Consider the following 19712-nt stretch of genomic DNA (forward strand, 5'->3'; position numbering starts at 1 on the left):
ATAATGGAAAATGTAGACAGATAACAAGGAAGTGATAAACTTCCACGGGTGTTTATCGCCCTCGTTCCTTCCTGTGTCACGTTCCGTTTGTTTCTGGCTGTGTGGGCTCTCGGCTGCTGTGAGGTCTTTTCTCAAGCTGGGGCTGCTGTCTGATGTGGGGCACAGGCTCTGCGGCGCGGGCTTCAGTGGTTGTGGCTCCCGGGCTCTAGGGCACAGGCTCAGTAGGGGTGGGGCGTGGGCTTAGATGCTCTGCAGCATGTGGATCCTCCTGGGTCAGGGGTCAAACCTGGGTCTCCTGCATTGGCAGGCGGATTCTTTACCACCGAGTTACCAGGGAAGCCCAGAGGTAAATTGATATAATTAATTACTTTATATTTATTTGGCTGCTCCAGGTCTTAGTTTGCAGCATGGGAACTCCTAGGTGAAGTGCAGCATTCGAACTCTTAGATGTGGCCTGCAGGATCTAGTTTCCTGACCAGGGACTGAACCTGGGCCCCGTCCGTTGGGAGTGCAGTCTTAACCACTGGACCACCAGGGAAGTCTCTGGCACAATTAGTTTATGATGGCTGTGTTTTAAGAACTGGCTTACAGTATTTCTGAAAATTTAATACTCGGCTCTCAAGAGCTGGGACAACGAGCCAGCCTCAGCCCATTGTCTGTTGTCTGTCCTCTGAGGCCCAAGGGGTGATGGGAGCAAACCTGGGCCTTGAATTTCATCCCCACCCTTCCCACACAGGCAGGGAGAAAGCAGTTGTTCTGACCAAGCTGGTGCCTCCAGCCTCTCCCCCACTTGCCCACTGCCCTGAGGAATACCTTGCAAAGGCTTGGCAGCCCGCTGGAAGAAGTTCTGTTCATTGAACAAGCGCCCATCCTTGGCATCCTGGGGGGGGGAGGGGAAGGGAAAAGGCTGTCACACTGGAATCTCATAGGCAAGGGCTCCCAGATCATCACTGGCCATGGATCATCCCAGGGTAATGTCAGCAACACCCTAGGTCCCCCAAGTCTTGCACATCAGAACCAGATTCCCTAGGGTGCTTCATGTGACCACGTATCAGAGACTTTGAGTTACTGCCTAGGTTCCTTTTCTTTTATGACAGGATACACAAGTTTTCCCTAGACACAGGCCCTTCAGTTAAAAACTACATTTTTCCAGTCTCCCTTGCAGCAAGGAATGGCCACATGATCAAGTTCTGGCCAATGGGGATGTGAGCAAAAGAGAGATGGGCAACTGTCAGGTTATGTTTTCAAAGGGCTAGGGTAGGCTCTCTCCTTTCTCTTCTCCTGTTCCAGTTGGCTGGAATGCAGATGAGATGGTAGGAGCTGGAACAGCCATTTCAGCCCATGAGATGATTATAGGTTGAAGGTCTTGGAGCCACAAGAGAGAAGGAAAGTAAGCCCTTTGTTTATGGAACCACCATATCAGCCCTGGGCCACTGCCCCAGACTTTTAAGTGACAGAGCAATAAGATATTATTTTTGTGTAAGCCATTATTATCATTGGGTCGCTTTTCCCAAGCAGTCAATCCACATACTTTAACTAAATACGACTAGTAAAGTTGGGTTCTTAAGACCACAGGATCAAAGAGAGCTGGATTCGAATCCCAACCCTAACATTTATTCATTTTTTCTATAAAGTACCTCTTATGTGCCTAGTATTCTTTTGGTTATTGGTGATAGAGCAGTGAACAAAGCAACTTGCACACTGGTGCCCCCCGGCAAGTGACCAAGATTTTATTTTCTTGTCTGTTAAATGGGAGAACATGGTGACTACCCTAAAGGTTTGATTATCAACCAGGGCTGGGCACAGAACAGGCTCTCAGCAGGTAGGTGCCAATACTCATCTGTGAGTTAGGCTCCGGAGCCCTCACTTCAAATCACTCACAGGGCCTCCATCCAGATCCAAGGGAGGGCACCTGAACTAGCTGTCTCGGATTTTGGGTGCTTGTGCAGATCACATGGCCAGAAAGCTTCTGAGTCAGGTCTCCGGGACGGACCCGACTGCAGCCTCTGAGGGGCCCTGTGTCAGAGAACCCAAGGCCCAGAGGAAGATGTGCCCCGCCCAAGGTCGCACTGCTCTCTGCTGGTCAAGGCTGTGCTTTTTGGCCCGCCCAGCCCAGCCCAGCCTTCCCCTCCCCTCGGGGCTGCCCACCCAACCCGGGCCCACTCACTAGTTTAAGTGAGAATCTTTGTTTCTGGGGGCTTGACTTGCTGCCTGTGGTGGAGTCAGACTCAGCTGTGGACAGAGAAAATGAGCGAGGTTATCATCTGCAGGGAAGGTGAGGGTCATTGTCCTCTGAGTAACAAGCAGCAGTTATGGTTAATGAGTTCCCACGGGGTCAAGTGCATTCTCGACTGTCAAGACCTGAACCATCTCATTTTCAAACAGCTTCCTTCTTTCTACCTCTTTCTCTCTCTAAGACACAGCTGTGCACACATGTGGGTTCCTCTAGAGAATCACTGAGCCTGGGGGTGGTCCTGAAGCCCCTGACTCAGCCGCTGTATGCATGTGTCTGCATATACGGGTGTGTGGCTGAACCACACTGACTCCGTCTTGACAGAGCCATCTTAGGCCCACTCTTCTGCCCTCTCCCCTTTCTTAGTCACTGAGCTTTTGCTTATGAGGAGTGTACCCAAACCAGCTGCGTTACTCATTAACTTTAACTCTTGCCTTCCTCTGAAAACTGGAAGAACGCCTTCTGCTGACACAGATGGTTAATGGTTCATGAGGAATAACGGTCATGAGATCCCTGGGGGAGGAACCCCCGCTTCCTGTGGGCCTAGACGTGCTTCTCCCTCAGTAGTCAGACTATAGCTTTAGCTTCGTCCCCTTTAAAGCCCTCAGCACCCTTCTGGCGAAACAGCGCAGTTGCAAATGCTTCCAAATTGCTGACCACTGAATCCTATCCATATGTAAGTTACCCACGATAATCTTCATAACTGTACTTTATGTTTCTTCTTTTTTTGGCTGCGTTGGGTCTCAGTTGCCACACTCAGACTCTCTAGTTGTGGTGTGTGGGCTCAGAAGTTGCGGGATTAGCTGCCCTGCGGCACGTGGGATCTTAATTCCCAGACCAGGGATCGAACCCGCATCCCCTGCATTGGAAGGTGGCTATCTTAACCACTATACCAATAGGAAAGTCCCTCCGCTTCATTTTTTTTTTTTTTTAAATCTCAAGGTTCCTTCTCAGGTCAGGGGACACTATTCAATATTCATGTCTTTGGCCACTACATAAGCTCCCCTCAGGGGAGGGTCCCTGCAGCAGCCTTCAGCCCCTCAGGGATCCCCTGAGCTCCAAGTCCCAGGGTAGCCCATATCCAAAGGCTGACGGCAGGCGATAGAAAGGCCCAGCGGTGGTGGCCTAGCACAGAACCATACTGAAGGACCACTTCTGCTCCTGCCTCACCCACTTCCTTCCTTTCCCATCTCCCCCTGGGGCACTTCCTCGTAAACAGTCTTCCAGCTCGGCTCTTTCTGCTTAATAACAGACTCTGCAAAGTCTCTTGTCCTGTGCTAAGCGCGAACTTTGCACACACTGTTTCCTTTAAGGCTTGTGACAGCCCAGGAAAGATCTGTGTGCTCAGTCATGACCAACTCTTCTGCGACCCCATGGACTGTGGCCCGCCAGGCTCCCCTGTCCATGGGGTTTTTTGGGTTAAGGATACTGGAGTGGGTTGCCATTTCTTCCTCCAGGGGATCTTTCTGACCCAGGGATCAAACCAGAATCTTTCTACTACCATGTAATTATGGTGGCTGTCGTTAGCTATATTAAATATATATACAGGCTGCACTGGGTCTTAGTTTCAGTATGCAGGCTCAGCTACTCTGCGGCATGTGCGATCTTAGTTCCAGGGATAGAACCCACATCCCATGCACTGGAAGAGCAGTTTTAACCAGTGGACCACCGGGGAAGTTCTCATTGTTTTTTTATTTTTTAAAGAAAGAAACGGAAAATTTTATCCAAGCCAAATTTGAGGATTACAACCTGGGAAGATTATCTCAGAAAGCTCTGAGAACTGTTCCGTGTTCCCACTTCACAGATGAGACCAGAGGGCTGAAGCTTAAGGAGCCACATGATACGGGAGGCTCTGTGCCAGGCAGATCTGGGTTTAGGTCCAGGCCTTCCATCAACTCTGCATGACTTGGTGTCACACAGGCTAACCCCCTCTGGGCCTCTCTGCTCCACGTCAGTAAAAGCAGGAGTAATGAAGCTCATCCCGGAGAGTGGATGCAATGGTTCGGAGGGCAGGAGCAACCGGTACAGCTGAGCAGGAATCACAGCCAGCTTTTCTTCTTCTTGGCTGTGCTGCATGGCTTGTGAGATCTTAGTTCCCCGACCAGGGACTGAACCTGGCCCCTCAGCAGTGAGTGCAGAGTCCTAACCACGGGGCCACCAGGGAATCCCTCAGTGTCACTTTTTTTTTTTTTTTTAATGTTTATTTATTTGTCTGCGCCAGGTCTTAGGTGCAGCATGTGGGATCTAGTTCCCTGACCAGGGATTGAACCCCAGCCCCCTGCATTGGGAGTCTTAGCCACTGGACAACCAGGGAAGTCCCAGCTTCACCCTTCATATGAGCCACCCAGGGCCCCTCTTCCCAGCCTCAGAGCCCAGCACCACTCTGGGCAGGCCGGGAGCACTCAGTAAGTGGCAGCTTTTAAAGTATCATCAGCCAAGGGCCCGCAGATGTAAGTGGCAGCGCGGCCTCAGCCGACACAGCTCATTCTGGAGTTTGTGAACTGAACTGTCGCCCAGGGTCCCTGCCGGCTCTCTGCGTCATCCCTCCGTTTTTCTCTTCTTCCCCACCCTTCCTAGCCTCCCAAGCTGGCGTCGTCTAAGACACTGAGATAAAGGGCAGGGAGGTGGTAAAGTGGCTGAGTAGCCATGCTTGCCCACAAGAAGCTCCGGCTGGAGCAGGGCGGGAACCAGGGCTTACTGAGCCAAGGCCAAAGGTGACCTGAGCTCGGCCTTGAGGAGGGAAACTTAGGAAGGTGCTGGATCTTGGGGGAAAGGGGGTCCTTCCCACCTGTGAGGAGGGGGCCAGGGGGAATCTCTGAGGGGCAACCAGGAAATGGCCGGGGCACCTCGTAGGCGTAATAGCAGGATCTGTCTCACAGAGCCACCTTGAGGTCTGAGGGTAAGCACCACTCAGTCAACCACTGAATGAAAGCGTTATCCTACATGCCCAACACTCAGAAGCAGGTACCAGCTGAGTAATTTAAATTGCCAGCTCAGTAGCAGCTGGCAATTTACATACAATTTCCCTGCACTACTCTCCCGATTATAAAGGGCTTTTCTACACCCACTAACTGTCCCTCCCGCTGACAGCTGGAGGGCCAGCTGGGAAACTCCCATTACAGACAGGAGCCAGCAGAGACCTAGGAAGGGTGGCGGACGTGGCCGAGGCCCCTGGAGAGCCTGGATGTAAACCCCTGGAGCTCCAGATGCTGTGACCTGGGAGACCCCTGCTGCATGCAAACCTGATGGATGTGTGGAAGGTTCCTACATGTGCCAAAGGCAGACAAGGGTGTGGTAGGCAGGCAGGTGGCAGCCTCTGATTGCCAAGAGACAGGTGACCTTGAACTTGGAGCAAGAATGCCATGCTGGCATCCATCATAACCACAAAAACTGAGAATTCCCTGGTGGTCCAGTGGCTAGGACTCAGTACTTCCATTGTGAGGGCCTGGATTCAATCCCTGGTTGTGGAATTAAAATCTCGCAAGCCTCTCAGCATGGCCGAAACCCCCAATCCCCACCCCCCCCCCCACAACAAAGCCAAAAAAACAAACCAGAATGACAACAGGAAGCATTTATATGCTGTTTGCTGTTTGTGCACTGTTCTACTCATTTAGCTTTCCAACGACAACACCGTGAGGTCAATATCAAAGCTCTCCATTTTGCAGGTGAGCCAGGTTGGGAATCTGCCTTCCAGTGCAGGGGCTGCGGGTTCGATCCCTGGGTGGGGAACTGGGATTCCACATGCCATGGGGCAACTAAGCCCGTGTGCCACGACTAAGACCTGACGCAGCCAAATAAGTAAACGAGTGAAAGTCGCTCAGTTGTGTCTGACTCTCTGCGACCCTGTGGACCCGCCAGGCTCCTCTGTCCATGGAATTCACCAAGCAAGAATACTGGAATGGGCAGCCATTCCCTTCTCCAGGGGATCTGCCCAACCTGGGGATTAAACCCATGTCTCCTGCATTGCAGGCAGATTCTTTACTGTCTGAGCCACCAGGGAAGCCCAAGTAGATAAACAAATGTGTTTTTTTTTTAAAAAAGAACAGTGATTCCACCTGAGGATTACTAGCTAACAGTCTCTCCATCTTTGGAGGGTACTCTGGGACAGCCTGACTCTGGTTCTCAACCGCGGGAGGTTCTGCCCCCCACTGGGCATCCGGCAATGTCTGGAGACAGTTCCGGTTGTCACGACGGGGACAGGGGACTGGTGCTCCTGGCAGCTGGGGGCTGAAGGCCAAGGATGCTGCTAAACACACTGTCATGCACAGGACGCGCCCCACGTGAACACCAAGGGTGCCGAGGCTGGAAACCTGGCCTAATTTATAAGACGGTAAAGGGCATACTTAAAACGAGCTCCAAGGGACCCCAAGGGGAACCCATGGAAAAGAAAGGCAGCCATTCTCCCCAGAGCAGCTGAAACTGACGACCAGGGAGAGGCTCAGGGATGCCGCTGGGAGAAACACACGGGTGTGTTAAGGGGCTAGAGAACCAACACTTTGCAGGTGTGAGGAAATTAAGGACCTTGTGCTGTGGGGCTGTCCCGGAGGGTCCAGGGGGCCCTAGTGTAATCAAGGGCTTTCATGGTGGCACTAGCTGGCCAATACAGGAGACGTAGGAGATGTGGGTTCAATCCCTGGGTTGGGAAGATCCCCTGGAGGAGGGCATGGCAACCCACTCCAGTATCCTTGCCTGGAGAATCCCATGGACAGAGGAGCCTGGCGGGTTATAGTCCATGGAGTCTCAGAGTCAGACACGACTGAAGTGATTTAGCATGCGCACACACACAGTGTAATCACAAGGGTTCTTAGAAAGAGGGAAGCAGGGGGAGATCTGACCACAGAAGAGGAGAGGGCAATGTGATGACAGAAGCAGAGACTTGGGTGATGTTGCGCTTTGAGGATGGAGGGGCCACAAGCCGCGGAATGCAGGCAGCCTCCAGGAGCTGAACAGGCAAGGAAACGGATTCTCCCCTGGAGCCTCTGGAAGGACCAGTCCTGCCCATATCTTTTTATTTTTTTGGCCATGCCGTGAGGCATGCAGGATCTCAGTTCCCCAACCAGAGACTGAACCTATGCCCCCTACAATGTAAGCATGAGGTCTTAACCCCTGGACCACCAGGGAAGTCCCTCTGCCCACACGTTAACTTTAGCCCTGTGAGACGGATTTCAGACTTGGGACCTCCACAACCAGAAGAGAATAAACGTGTGCTGTCTTCAGCCATTAAGACTGTGGTGATTTGTGATGGCAGCCACAGCAAGGGACTACAAGGCGTGCATCTCCATCCACAAGGGCACAGACCTGGAGGGCGGGCCTGAACTTGAATCCTAGCCGCTTCTAGGGAGCAACTCTCCAGGCATACCGTGGTGAGCAGCTGCAGAAATGGACGTAGAAGCCTCTATACTGGTCCTCCCAAATTGTGCCAGGAGACCAGGGAGGGTGATGTTACAATTCAGTGTTTGACAAAGGGAGAGAGAGTGCCACCTCATAGGGCTGTTACGGGAATAAGGTGAGTTAACAGACCTAAAGGACTTAGCAGGGGACGCCCAGGGTGGGCTGGAAGTGTCAGCTGCCATCCTGGTTGCTGCTGCTGTTTCACTGTCAGTTTCCAACTACCTCCTCCCGACTGGCGCAGACTGGCAGAAGCCAAGGGTAGCCTGTCCTGCGGTAATGCTGCCCTGAAGCACATCCATATGCAGCCGCCCACCCCACTGTGCCCATGCCAGCACCTGGGCCTGGCACGAGGTGGGGATCTGCAGAAGAATGAATGACGCTGGCGGGCTGGGGCTGGGAAGGGGTTTGCTCTTTTCATCAAACAAGCCGAGCCACAGAAGGTGAAGACACACGGCCCAGAGCCTGACCTTCCACTGCGGGGTGCTGGCGTGAGGACATGGGTGGCTTCTGCCTGCAGATGCCTCCTGCCTTGTCTTTCTCCCTCTTCCCTCCCTGCCCCCTGGGGCTCTCCCCATCCTTCTTCCTCCAGCCTCTTTCTTGCTGTTGGTTCTGCCCCGCTGTCCCTTCCGCTTCCTGTGGCAGCAAAAACAGAAATGAGTGAACAGGCTTCTGCACATACCAGCCAACCAGGCCCGCGAGAGTTTAACAATCTTGGTTATTGAGCTGGTACTACTAACAAACACCTGTGGCTGGACTTGCCCTTCACAAGGCTCATTACTCTCTGACTCCACACAGATTACGCTCTGCACCTGGCATTCTTCTCCTCCTACACTCTCCTGTAGCAGTCTGCATTTCAGAAAGAAGGTCACGGGCTGATAACTTGAGGGACACCACACCCGGCTGCTGAACTGCCTGATGTCAGCTGTGGTCATTTTGAAACTTTGCAAAGAAAGAAAAACAAAAAAGCAAGATCTTCACTGGGATATAAAACCTCTCCCTACTCCCCTATAAAACTGAGGGTAGCACAGTTCTTGAGGTGCTAGCCTGTTGTGATAAAGCCAATTCTTCTCTTTCCTTCAAACCCTGTCTCTGTAATATTTTTTATTTGGCATCGATGGACAGGGGTCAAGATTTTGGCAACACTCCCTCTATCCTCTTCTCATTCCTTCTCACTCAGATGCCTTCCTCTTCCCTCCCTCCCTCCCCCTCTTGTGGTGTAACGGTTACAAAGGCAGAACATCTAGGTTCAAGTCCCAGTTCTGCCACTTTGAGGCTGTGTGACCTTGGGTGAGTGGCTTCCCCTCTCTGTGCTCCAGGGGGTAGGATGAGATAACATGAGTATCTCCCCCTAGCGTGGCTGGGAGCAATAAGTGGACCCAGAACAGTGTCCCCTCCTGCCCGCCCCCACCTCGCCCTTGCCTTCTGTCCCTCCACGACTAACGCTGCCTCTGCTTGACAAGATCCCTCTACAGTTTTCCAAGCTCACTGCCTCTGTCCCTTCTCGTGCTTCAGGGTCAACAGCCCCAGGAGGTGGGCAGGACACTCTCTCTCACTTTTCCGATGGGCACGCTGAGGGAGAGCTGCATGTCCAGGCTCACTCAGTGCACCAGAGCCAAGTCACGACTCTACCCGGGTCTGTGTCCAATGCCCAGGCTCTAAGGCAGGACAACCAACCTGAGGCTCAAAGCTGCCTGCATGAGTGTCTGCCTGGCACTTCCAAGTCCAAGGTTTCCTCTCAAAATCCACATTTCTGGCTTTTCCTGACAACCTGGAAGCTCCCTGGAGCCAGGGCTAGTCATTAACACCTCTGGGTTTCACTTTGCTCATCGAGAAAATAGGGATGATGACCATACTGACATCATGAGGCTGTTGTGAGAATTAAACTGATTAACATGAAGCAAACATATGTCCATGTGAAAACCTATACACACACATGTTCACAGCAGCATTATTCATCATGGCCCAAAGTGGACACAGTTAAAGTCAACCAATAAATAGAACCAGATGTGACATAGACACATCTTATTCAGCCATAGAACAGAAAGCAGTTCTGACAAAGGCGACAGCGTGGGATGGACCTTGAAAACATCCCCGTGCTGAGGGGAAGAAGTCAGACACAAAAGGCCACACAGTGCATCACTTCATTGACCCGAATTGTCCAGAACAGGCAAATCCATAGAGACGTAAAGTAGATTGGTGTTGCCAGGGGATGAGAGTGACTGTTAAAGGTACAGGGTTTCCTTTTGGGGTGACAGAAATATTCTGGAACTAGATGGTGGTGATGGTTGCACACCATCCTGAATCTGCTAAAACCCACTAAATTGTAGACTCTAAAATGGTGAATTTTATATTATATGAATTTTATCTCAATTTTAAAAAAGGCAAAAAAAAATCGCAGAAAACCACATAAAGTGCTTACTTAGGGTCTGGTCTAGAGAATGCATGCAGTAAATGTCAGGTTGCTTAAGACTAATATTTCCAGTGCAGTTATTTTTTTCTTCATTGAAACAAGGTGTCTGACTGCATTTTTTTGTTTACCTACTGACAGTTTTTAAACTTGGCCCTGCTTCTTCCCCTCCTGTTGATAAAAAAGCCTGGAGCTCCCTCTTTTGCAACTGGTGTAGATTCAGACCACACGAAGCTCTGGCTCATGTAGACTCCTCATCCCCGCCTTCCCTCTTAACCACAGTAGAAACCTATGCTGGGTGCTTTTCCTTGTTCGTGTAGAGCTGTTCCCTGCCCCCACCTCGTATCTCATAATGCAAGCAGTAAACCCTTCATGTCCTCATTCACTGATTCCAACCAGCTCTGGGGGGCAGGGCCCACCCCATCTCTGGTGGTAGCGATGAGTTTCTCAGGTAGCACTAGTGGTGAAGAATCCAGCTGCCAGTGCAGGAGACATAGAGGCGCAGGTTCGATCCCTGGGTCAGGAAGACCCCCTGGAGGAGGGCATGGCAACCCACTCCAGTATTCTCGTCTGGAGAACCCATGGACAGAGGAGGTTATTGGGCTACATTCCATAGGGTCACAAAGAGTCAGACACAGCTGAAGCGACTTAGCATGCATGCATCCATCCTATCTCTGCAGGGCAGACAGAACAGTCATCAGTGCTCTTATCTTCCGGCCACACTGGGCTTGCACTCCCGTGTGAGGACAGTAGCAGCCTCTACACAGGGCACAAGCTCTCTGGTTGGCCACAGTCCCCACCACTCCCAGTCGCCTGACTCCCAGCCTCCTGCTCTTACTTACTCTACCTGCCCGGCAGCTGCAGGCACCTACGCTGTAGGCAACTACGTCTGCAGTCCCAAATCTATGAGAAAGCTGCCTTGAGGCAGGTCTGCTGCTGGGATACACTGTTATTTCCCTTCTCAGAAAGGGGTTCTCTCCCCTCTGCCTGGGCTCCAAGACGGCCCACCCAGCCCAGCCCCTGGCGCCTGTGCAGAGTGTACCTTCATAGAGAATGCCCTGGTCATCCCTGGTCTGGAGGCATCTCAGTTTCCAGTGCCGCCCACTCTTGTCTGTCAGCACCGTCCCCACTGGCAAAGCCTCCAGCGAGGTGGTCATCCGGCTTCGCTTCAGGGTCTGAGGGCTGCTACGGGGAGTTGGGGATCTGCTCAGGTTCCCTGCAGGAGGGTGGTCAGAACAAAGAAAAGGCAGCCATGGGGATGGTAGGGAGCTGTAAGCAGGGAGGGGAGAGGTCAGCTCTGGCCATGGAGACATGGCTTGCAAGGGCAGCCGGTAGGCAGGGCGGCAGGGGAGGATGCTGGGAGGAGGGTCCAGGAACGGGGAGGGAGGCCTGAGCAGAGGCACGATGCCCCACTGGCAGATGACCCTCCTCTCCCACCACTGAGAGTTAGGCCAGGCTGAGTAAAGCTCTCACCTTTGGGTTTCCCACTGGTACTCAAGGTGTCTTCAGATCCAGAACTCTTGCCTTCCAAGGGGAGGGAGAAGGAGGAGGAGGTAGCATAGCTGGACCATTTCACTTTCTTGGAAGATGTTTCGGAACTGGTGTTCCTTTTTCTCCTTGAGCCTAGAGAGGTAGACCAAATGCAGACTGCAGTTACAAAGGACCTGTCCAGGAACCATTATTTCAGAAACCCTGAGATCATATTCAACCACTCTTTTCCCTTTGACTCTCACAGCCAAGTTTTACTTCTATCACCTGAATAATCTAAGCAAACCCTTCCTTTTAGTTATTCTTTCCTTCACGGGTCTGAACTCCTTTTATACCCTTGAGCACTGTGTCACTGTGTGATCTCCTTCACATAATCTCTTCAGATCTATCTTCCAATTCACTATTCTCCCTTAAGCTGTGTTTGCTGCTGCTGCTGCTAAGACACTTCAGTCGTGTCCGACTCTGTGCGACCCCATAGACAGCAGCCCACCAGGCTCCCCCGTCCCTGGGATTCTCCAGGCAAGAGTACTGGAGTGGGTTGCCATTGCCTTCTCCACCTGATGGCCATGATGCTATTTATTTGGTTGTGCTGGGTCTTAGTTGCAAGATGTGGGATCTAGTTCCCTGACCAGGGATCGAACCTAGGCCCCCTGCATTGGGAACACAGAGTCTTAGCCACTGGATCATGAGGAAGTCCCAATATTTATTTTTATTATCATAAATTTTATTTGGTTCTTTAAAATTCTGCCTAATCATTTCTAACTAGTTTTTGTTCCTTCATTATCAATAAGATTTCTCTGCACCCAAATCTGTGCCAGGCATGGTTGTGGGTGCTGTGCAAACAACAGGTTACAAACCAGAATCAACAGAGCTTACAAACCATGATAAATCCCTATTCTTATAGAGCTCAAAGCTGAACAGTAATATAAATGAGTAAAATAATATATTTAAGGCTTCCCTGGTGGCTCAGTCAGTAAAGAATCTGCCTGTGATGCAGGAGACTGCCTGAAGCGCAGGAGACGCAGGTTTGGTCCCTGGGTTGGGGAGAGCCTCTGGAGAAAGAAATGGAGCACCAGGAAAGTCCCCTGACTTTGTTTTAATAGGATCCTTTGGACTGCCACTTGAAGAGAACCATAGATGATGGAGAAGAAGCAGGGACAGCAGGAGGAAGAAAGCTTCTACGACAATACTGGTGCGGGTGAGACGGACCAGGGTGGTGGGAGGCAGTGGTCTGATTCAGCAGTGATTTTTAAAGGGAGAGCTGATGAGATCTGCTGGCAGGCTGCAGTTGTGGGGTGGGAGAGAGAGAGAACTTGCAGATGACTCTAAGGGCTGAGAAACTGGACAAACTGAGCTGCTGTCACCTCGATGGGGAAGTCTCTGGAAGGGGTGGACGGGACGGCAGGCGTATGAAAAGGTTGGTTCTGGGCACATGGAGACACGTATGGGACATCCAATAGATATCAAGCAGGCAGTCTGATTTATATGGATATAGATTTCAGGGGAGGAGTCCAAGCCGGAGACAGAAATGAGTCAACGGTCAAGTTTAGAGCCGTGAGTCTGCTAAAGATACCCGAGGAGAGAGAGACTGAGTAGAGAGAGTGAGCCTGGGCTCTGGGCTTTAGTATCCACGCAGGGTCTGGCAGGCTGCAGAGGCATCTGTCCCCTCTTCCTAGATGCATGCACACACACACACATCACCCCTCCTCCAGGGAGAAGCGCAAAGACCCGGTTCTTACCTTGGGAGGATGATGTAAACGGTTTAACAAGGGACTGGGACTCCTCATGCCTCTCTGTAGGCAAAGGTTTTCCGCAGTGGGGGCAGAATTTGAATGTTGCTTCAATACCTTTGCCACAGTCTGGACAGATCATGCTAGAAAACAGAATGGCAGGGGGACAGAAAGCTGAAAAACTTAATCTATTGCTGTCAAGTAGTCACCTGAGTTCCTCTTGGTGACAACATTGCAGAAGGAAGAAAAGTTATCATACCCGAAATTCTCTCTCAGAAAGTAGCCTTATTTTTTTTTTTTTCTGGCCACACCTTGTGGCATGCTGGATCTTAGTTCCCTGACCGGGGTTTGAACCTGTGCCCCCTGCAGTGGAAGCACAGCGTTATAACAACTGGATCACCAGAGAATTCCCACAAAATGGCCACTTTTAAAATGAGTTCCTGCCTCCTGTGTCCAGTCTCTCCCTAAGGGCCCAGGGCAGGTACAAAGCAGAACAAATGCAGGGTGAAACTACAGAGCTCACAAAAGGTATAGGAATGCCTTGAGGTCAATACAAGTTGGTCAGGAGAACTTCTCCGATCATGGAAGCTTTGAGGGTTCAACTGTAATTGTGATGCTCATTTCTTGAACCACATGACAGGGATGGGAGAGATGGTTAGTGCTCACCAGATAGCCACATACGCCCCCTTCAATTCCCAGGGTTCCTTACAGTGAGACTGGGGCCATATAACTAATTCTGGCCAATGGGTTGTGAGCAGAAGTCATTTTCCGGCCAAGGCAGTTAAGGGCCCAAGTCCTCTGCCAGCCGTCCTCTGCAGGGATGGCCCTGAGGAGGCCACTTACTCCAGACAGCATAGGCATGAGATGAAGGCCAGCTGCCTGCCTGGTCCACACTGAAATCCCATGATTGGCAAGTTAACTTTCCTTGTATAAACCACAGGGTTTCAGGGCTTATTTGTTACTGCAGCATAGCCCACCACACCCTGACTAACTTAGTCAGATATTGGGTGTTGACTATGATACCCTCTAAGCCTTGTGTATTTCTGGAGTATTTCCTAATACTTTAAACAAAAATCAAAGCCAAAATCACACACAGAGATTGTGACAAATGAGGACATAGCAGGTACATTCACTAGCTTGGGCAGCCACAACTCACTCCCACAGTAGATGGTTTAAACGACAGGGAATTTATTTTCTCACAAATTTGGAGGCCAGAAGTCTGACATTGAGGCATCAGCAAGTTCGGTTTCTTCTGAGGCCTCTCTCCTTGACTTGCTGATGGCCACCTTCTCACTGTGTCCTCATGTGGTTGTCCTTCTGTCTGTGTTCTAATTTCCTCCTCTTTTAAGGACACCGATCATATTGGATTAGGGCCTATCTTAGTCTGTTTAAATGGCTATAATAAAATATTACAGACATAGGACTTCCCTGGTGGTCCAGTGGTTAAGAATTTGCCTTGCAATGAAGGGGACGTGGGTTTGATCCCTGGTTGAGAAACTAAGATCCCACATGCCATGGAGCAACTCAGCTTGAGCGCTGCAACTAGTGAGCCTGTGTGTCACAACTAGACCCAACACTGCCAACAAAACAAAACAAAACAAGCCCATAACCTGGGTGGCTTACGAACAATAGAAATTTACTTCTCACAGTTCTAGAGATGGGAAGTCCAACACCAAGGCACCACTGTGGCTGGGTCCTGATAAAGGCCCTCTTCTGGGCTACAGACTGACAACTTCACCCTGTGTCCTTATATGGAGGAAGGGGCTGGGAAGCTCTCTGGGTCTCTTATAAGGGCATTAAGTCCACTTATGAGAGCTCCACCTTCGAGACCCAACTACCTCCCAAAGGTCCCACCTCCTAAAACCATCACATCGGGCATTTCAACATAAGAACTTTGTGAGGGCACAAACTTAGGGAGGCCCTGTTGTGAGGGGCTGCCCTAAAGACCTCATTTTAATTACCTCTTTAAAGGCCCTATTTCCAAATATGGATACATTCTGAAATACTTAGGTTGAGGGTTTCCATGAATGAATTTTTGTGGGACATAACTCAGGTCATGAGAGCAGGATGAAACTAGTTCATAAGAGAAGTAGAGAAACTCAACAGGGATAACAGTACAACAGGCATTTTCTTTTTCTTTTTTTTTGTTGGCATTTTCAATGAATATATTTTAAACAGTAAAAGTAAAAAAAGCAAAATAATTTTATTTGTTCCTAGTGTACAGTCCTGGTTATTAGCTGGGATATCAAAATCAAAGTCAAAACAAACTTTTGCTCATGACTTCATTTAACCTTGCAAGACAAAGGTTTTTTCTTTTTACTTTTGTTTATCTTTGACAAATAACAACTGTCTATATTTAAAGTGTAAAACTTATGTGTATACGTATATGCCTGTGTGTGTGCTCAGTCGTGTCCAACTCTTTGTGAGTCCATAGACTGCAGCCCACCAGGCTCCTCTTCCCATGGGATTTCCCAGGCAAGAATATTGGAGTGGGTTGCCATCTCCTCCTCCAGGGGATCTTCCCGACCCAGGGATTGAACCCACCCCAGGGATTGAACCCGTGTCTCTTGGGTCTCCTGCACTGACAGACATATTTTTACCCACTGAGCTATCAGAGAAGCCTATATATATATAGGCTATGTATATAATATATATATATACACACACACATATACACACACATACACACACACATGTATATATATATATATATACATATGAAAAGCTGAGATTAAAACAGAGTAGTTCAGGCATAAAAAAACAAAACTGGGTGGTCACTGAGGATCTGTGAGAACTCGAACTTTCTGTGAATGCTACCTAACCCAAGGACACAAACCGTTTTTTGAAACATCTGCTACCTGGCATCTTGCGTCTCAGGGTTGTTTCCCCTGTAGCCAAACCACCATTTTGGATCCCAACTAATTCTTGCTTAACAAGCACCCTTACTTCTTGCCAGCTCCAATTGTAATTCTTGATAAACAACTCACGTAACTAACTGTGGCCTTGCAGTTTTTGCCTTTAGAAGCCTCCTCCACTTGTAGTCCGACGGAACACAATTCAGGTTGCTTCTTTTTATTATTTTATCAAAACACGAATATATGTATCCCTTTTTAAAATAAAAGTGCTTACTGAATTTTTCACCGCATGGCTTCTGTTTTACGCTTTGTGTCTTTCGGCAGGCAGGCATGCGGGATCTTAGTTCCCCACCAGGGACTGAACCCGCACCCCCTGCACTGGGAGGCGGGCTCCTAACCACCCGACGACCAGGGAGGTCCTGATGTGTTCTTTATTAGGATGCTCTCGGGCTGCAGTCCTAACAAACTTCATTAATTGCCTATTTTAATCGGGTCCCCATTTCTGAAATTTTGGTTAACAGTATACATTATGAAACAATTACCATAATAAAACTAATTCACATATCCACCACCTCCCATAATTTCAACTTGTGTGTGTATGTGTGTGTGTGGTGAGGAAACTTGCGACCTACTCTCTTGGCAAATTTCAAGTATACACTCACATTATTACTTACTATAGTTTCCATGTTATACACTAGGTCTCCAGAACTTAATTATCTTACAATAGGAAGTCTGTACCCTCTGATCAATACTATCCCTTTTCCCCCACAGCCTCTGGTAAGCACTATTTCACTCTGCTATCATGAGTTTGACACTTCTTTTTAGATTCCACAGATATGTGGGATCATGGCATATTTATCCTTCTGTGCCTGGCTCAATCCAATTAAAACTTTTTCCTTTATTAACTTTAAAGGCTGGTCTCTGTTGCAATTGCAAAGAGTGGAGTCCTTAGAGTCCCAGGTTTTAGTCCCAGGCTGCTTGGATTTGAATTCCAGATGTGCTCTTTGCTGGGCGTGTTACTTAGCTTCTCTGTGCCTCACTCTTTCCAATGGTGAAATGGGGCTTTTAACAGTTCCTATTTGACAGAGTGGCTTCCTGGGTGCCTCAGTGGTAAAGAATTTGCCTGCCAATGCAGGAGATGCAGGTTTGTTCCCAGGATCGGGAATATCCCTAGAGGAGGAAATGGTAACCCGCTCCGACATTCTTACCTGGAAAATTCCATGGACAGAGGAGCCTGGCAGGCTGAAGTCCATGGGACTGCAAAGTCAGACACAACTGAGCCTACTCACATTTGAAAATGGTTGGAGGCATAAGTGGAATACATTTCTATCAACTGCTAAGAACAGGAAAGTCTTTTATGTTACTGGTTATCATCTTCCATTTGTTAATATTTCTATTCCTCCCTTTTCTCTTTCTATATCTTAAGCTCTGAGCCTCTCAGATCTCTCTAGTTCTTCTTGGGGCAGACTCATGAAAACCCAGTGTCTGCCTTTGAAACCACTGCCATGTCCATGATAACTTTCCTCCTAGGAATGAAGTCTGAAAGAAGCAACACACAAGAGATGGAGCAGGAACAGGCTGCTGGTGGGGAATAGGCTTTCAGGGGCATGTGCCCAAGGGGATGGTACCTTTATGGGGTCACGATCTGGCCCTCAGATTCACTGGGCTGGAAACTCCATCTTAACTGTGTCCTGTAAATGAATAAACGTGGAGAGGCTGACTCAGGCTTGCTGTACATGGGAGTAAAAAATAATGATTTATGTTTATTGAGAATTGGCTATGCAACCAACACATGCTAAGTTCATTCATTTATTCAATGATTATTCACTGAACTCCTACTACTGCAAAAGGAAACCAACAGGCTCCTGACCTGACAAAGCTCATTCTAGGGGGGAATACAAGCTTAATAAACAAATAAGCAAGTAACTTTAAAAAAGTCACATGAGGAAAGAACTATAGTAAACTCTCAATAAATATGTAAAGAATAAAGAAAGGATTCCGAAGGCTGAAGTCACCATTTCAAGGTCATCTGGCTAGCTCAGGGCTCAAAACCAAGGCTCCAACACTCCAGTCTTTTTTTTTTTTTCCAAGTCAGTCTTTATCATTCATTCATACATTTTCTTTACTGATTTGCTCAATATTTACTGAACATAAGGAATGTGTTAAGTATTGTATCCCTCCTGGCAGGTCCTGAAACGCAGTACAGCAAAAGAGCTAATGGCTAGACCCCACCTTAGGGCAGGAGGAATAACAGTGAAAAGATTTGCCTCGGCCCCGCCCTCTGCAGGGACCACGGATGACGTAGCACCAAGGCGGGGCTTCCGTCACACTTTCCATTAGCTTGGCCCGTCTCCGTTGAATCCACGCCCACCACTAAGACGGGACAGCTGCAGCTGACAGGTATCTCGGAGACTAGAAGATTCTCTCATCCTGACCCGCGATCCCCGCTCCTGAGGGCTCAGTCTTCCACAAAGGGTCGCGCTGACGTCACAGACACCACGACCGAACTGTGGCTAGGCCCCTACTCCGCCTCGTCTTCCCCTCACCTCTGGATTTGGTGAGCTGAGTGGGCAGACAGATATTTGCAGCCAGACTCTTTTGACCCTCCAGGGGAACTGGGACTCACCTTCTCAGTTACCCTGCGGAAACTTCCGCTAAGGCGGGAGGCGCTGCGCGCGCATCCTCTCCCCCGAGGGAGGACTGCGCCCGCGCAGCCTATGCCGACCTCCCGACTGCCAGTGGGCTGTGCCTGCCTGGGAACTCCATTTCCCAGGCACCTTTGCGGCAGGCCGACTCAAGGCTGGGGGAGGGATTATTCCCTCATCGTCCAACCCTCATCCACCTTTTGTGGAACGCTTCCTGGTTCTACTGCGCATGTAACAATATAGGCCAATCGTAAGGCGGGATGAGCTCCGAGGCATTTTTCCCTCCAATCAGAGGTCACAGTCTCATTTCTCCCGCCTCAACTCCGCCCCTTACCTTCGCGCGTCTTCTCAGGAATTGTTTTCTCCTCAGTGTGTTTCCATGGTGGCACTCTGCCTCCTTCAGAAATGGAAAACCCTCTCAGTCTTCTCGAAAAGGCAGAAGACTGATTTGGTTGCCCATCAAAAAGTGGTCTACAATACCCAAATGCCACCTGGGGCCGATTGTTTTTCCTAGTCTATTTCCCAGAGTGCTCAGCGGGCCCATTAAAGACAAGGAAGCTGGTGGAGATGGGAAGACAAGGAAGGCCTCCGCACAGCCCTCTGGGAAACGGAGTCCCGACTCTGGCGCAGAGGCTTCTGGGTGAAGTAGTCGTGAAGAAATTCTCCCGGCACCGGAAGTGGATAAGAGGAGGCGCGTGTGAGAGCAGTCGTGTCTCCGCCTCTCACCCGGCCGGTGTCGTGTCTGTTAATCCGGTGGACTGCAGTCTCGAGGTGAGGATATACTGGGGATGGGCTCACCGAGGAGCCTTGTGGGCAAGGTCCATTCCGAGGGGTGACGGAATGCTCCTGGGGCGATTTCGTCTCTGAGCCCGTCGCCTTGGGCTGTAGTTAAGGTGGAGTCTTGAAGGCTGGTTCGGAGTAAAGGATCAGGATCCTGCTCACGTGCTTCACTGGTAGAACAGT

The 19712-nt window shown here is 49.9% G+C and overlaps 1 protein-coding gene across 3 annotated transcripts in view; it reads right to left on the minus strand.

The window, feature by feature from the left end:
• Nucleotides 1-19491, minus strand: part of VRK3 (VRK serine/threonine kinase 3) — a 36621-nt gene extending 17130 nt beyond the window's left edge. The window contains exons 1-7 of one of the 3 annotated variants that reach the window (XM_065926579.1): nucleotides 19084-19491; nucleotides 17733-17795; nucleotides 13259-13392; nucleotides 11505-11654; nucleotides 11074-11247; nucleotides 2168-2232; nucleotides 814-880 (exon numbers count right to left, since the gene is read on the minus strand). In XM_065926579.1, the coding sequence (XP_065782651.1) occupies nucleotides 814-880; nucleotides 2168-2232; nucleotides 11074-11247; nucleotides 11505-11654; nucleotides 13259-13391 (589 nt within the window). In that variant the 5' untranslated portion in view covers nucleotide 13392; nucleotides 17733-17795; nucleotides 19084-19491. The other 2 variants (XM_065926577.1, XM_065926578.1) reach the window with 2 other exon arrangements.
• Nucleotides 19492-19712: the final 221 nt, after the last annotated feature.

The sequence above is a fragment of the Muntiacus reevesi genome, chromosome 2, assembly GCF_963930625.1.
Source record: "Muntiacus reevesi chromosome 2, mMunRee1.1, whole genome shotgun sequence".
NCBI classification, from domain to species: domain Eukaryota; kingdom Metazoa; phylum Chordata; class Mammalia; order Artiodactyla; family Cervidae; genus Muntiacus; species Muntiacus reevesi.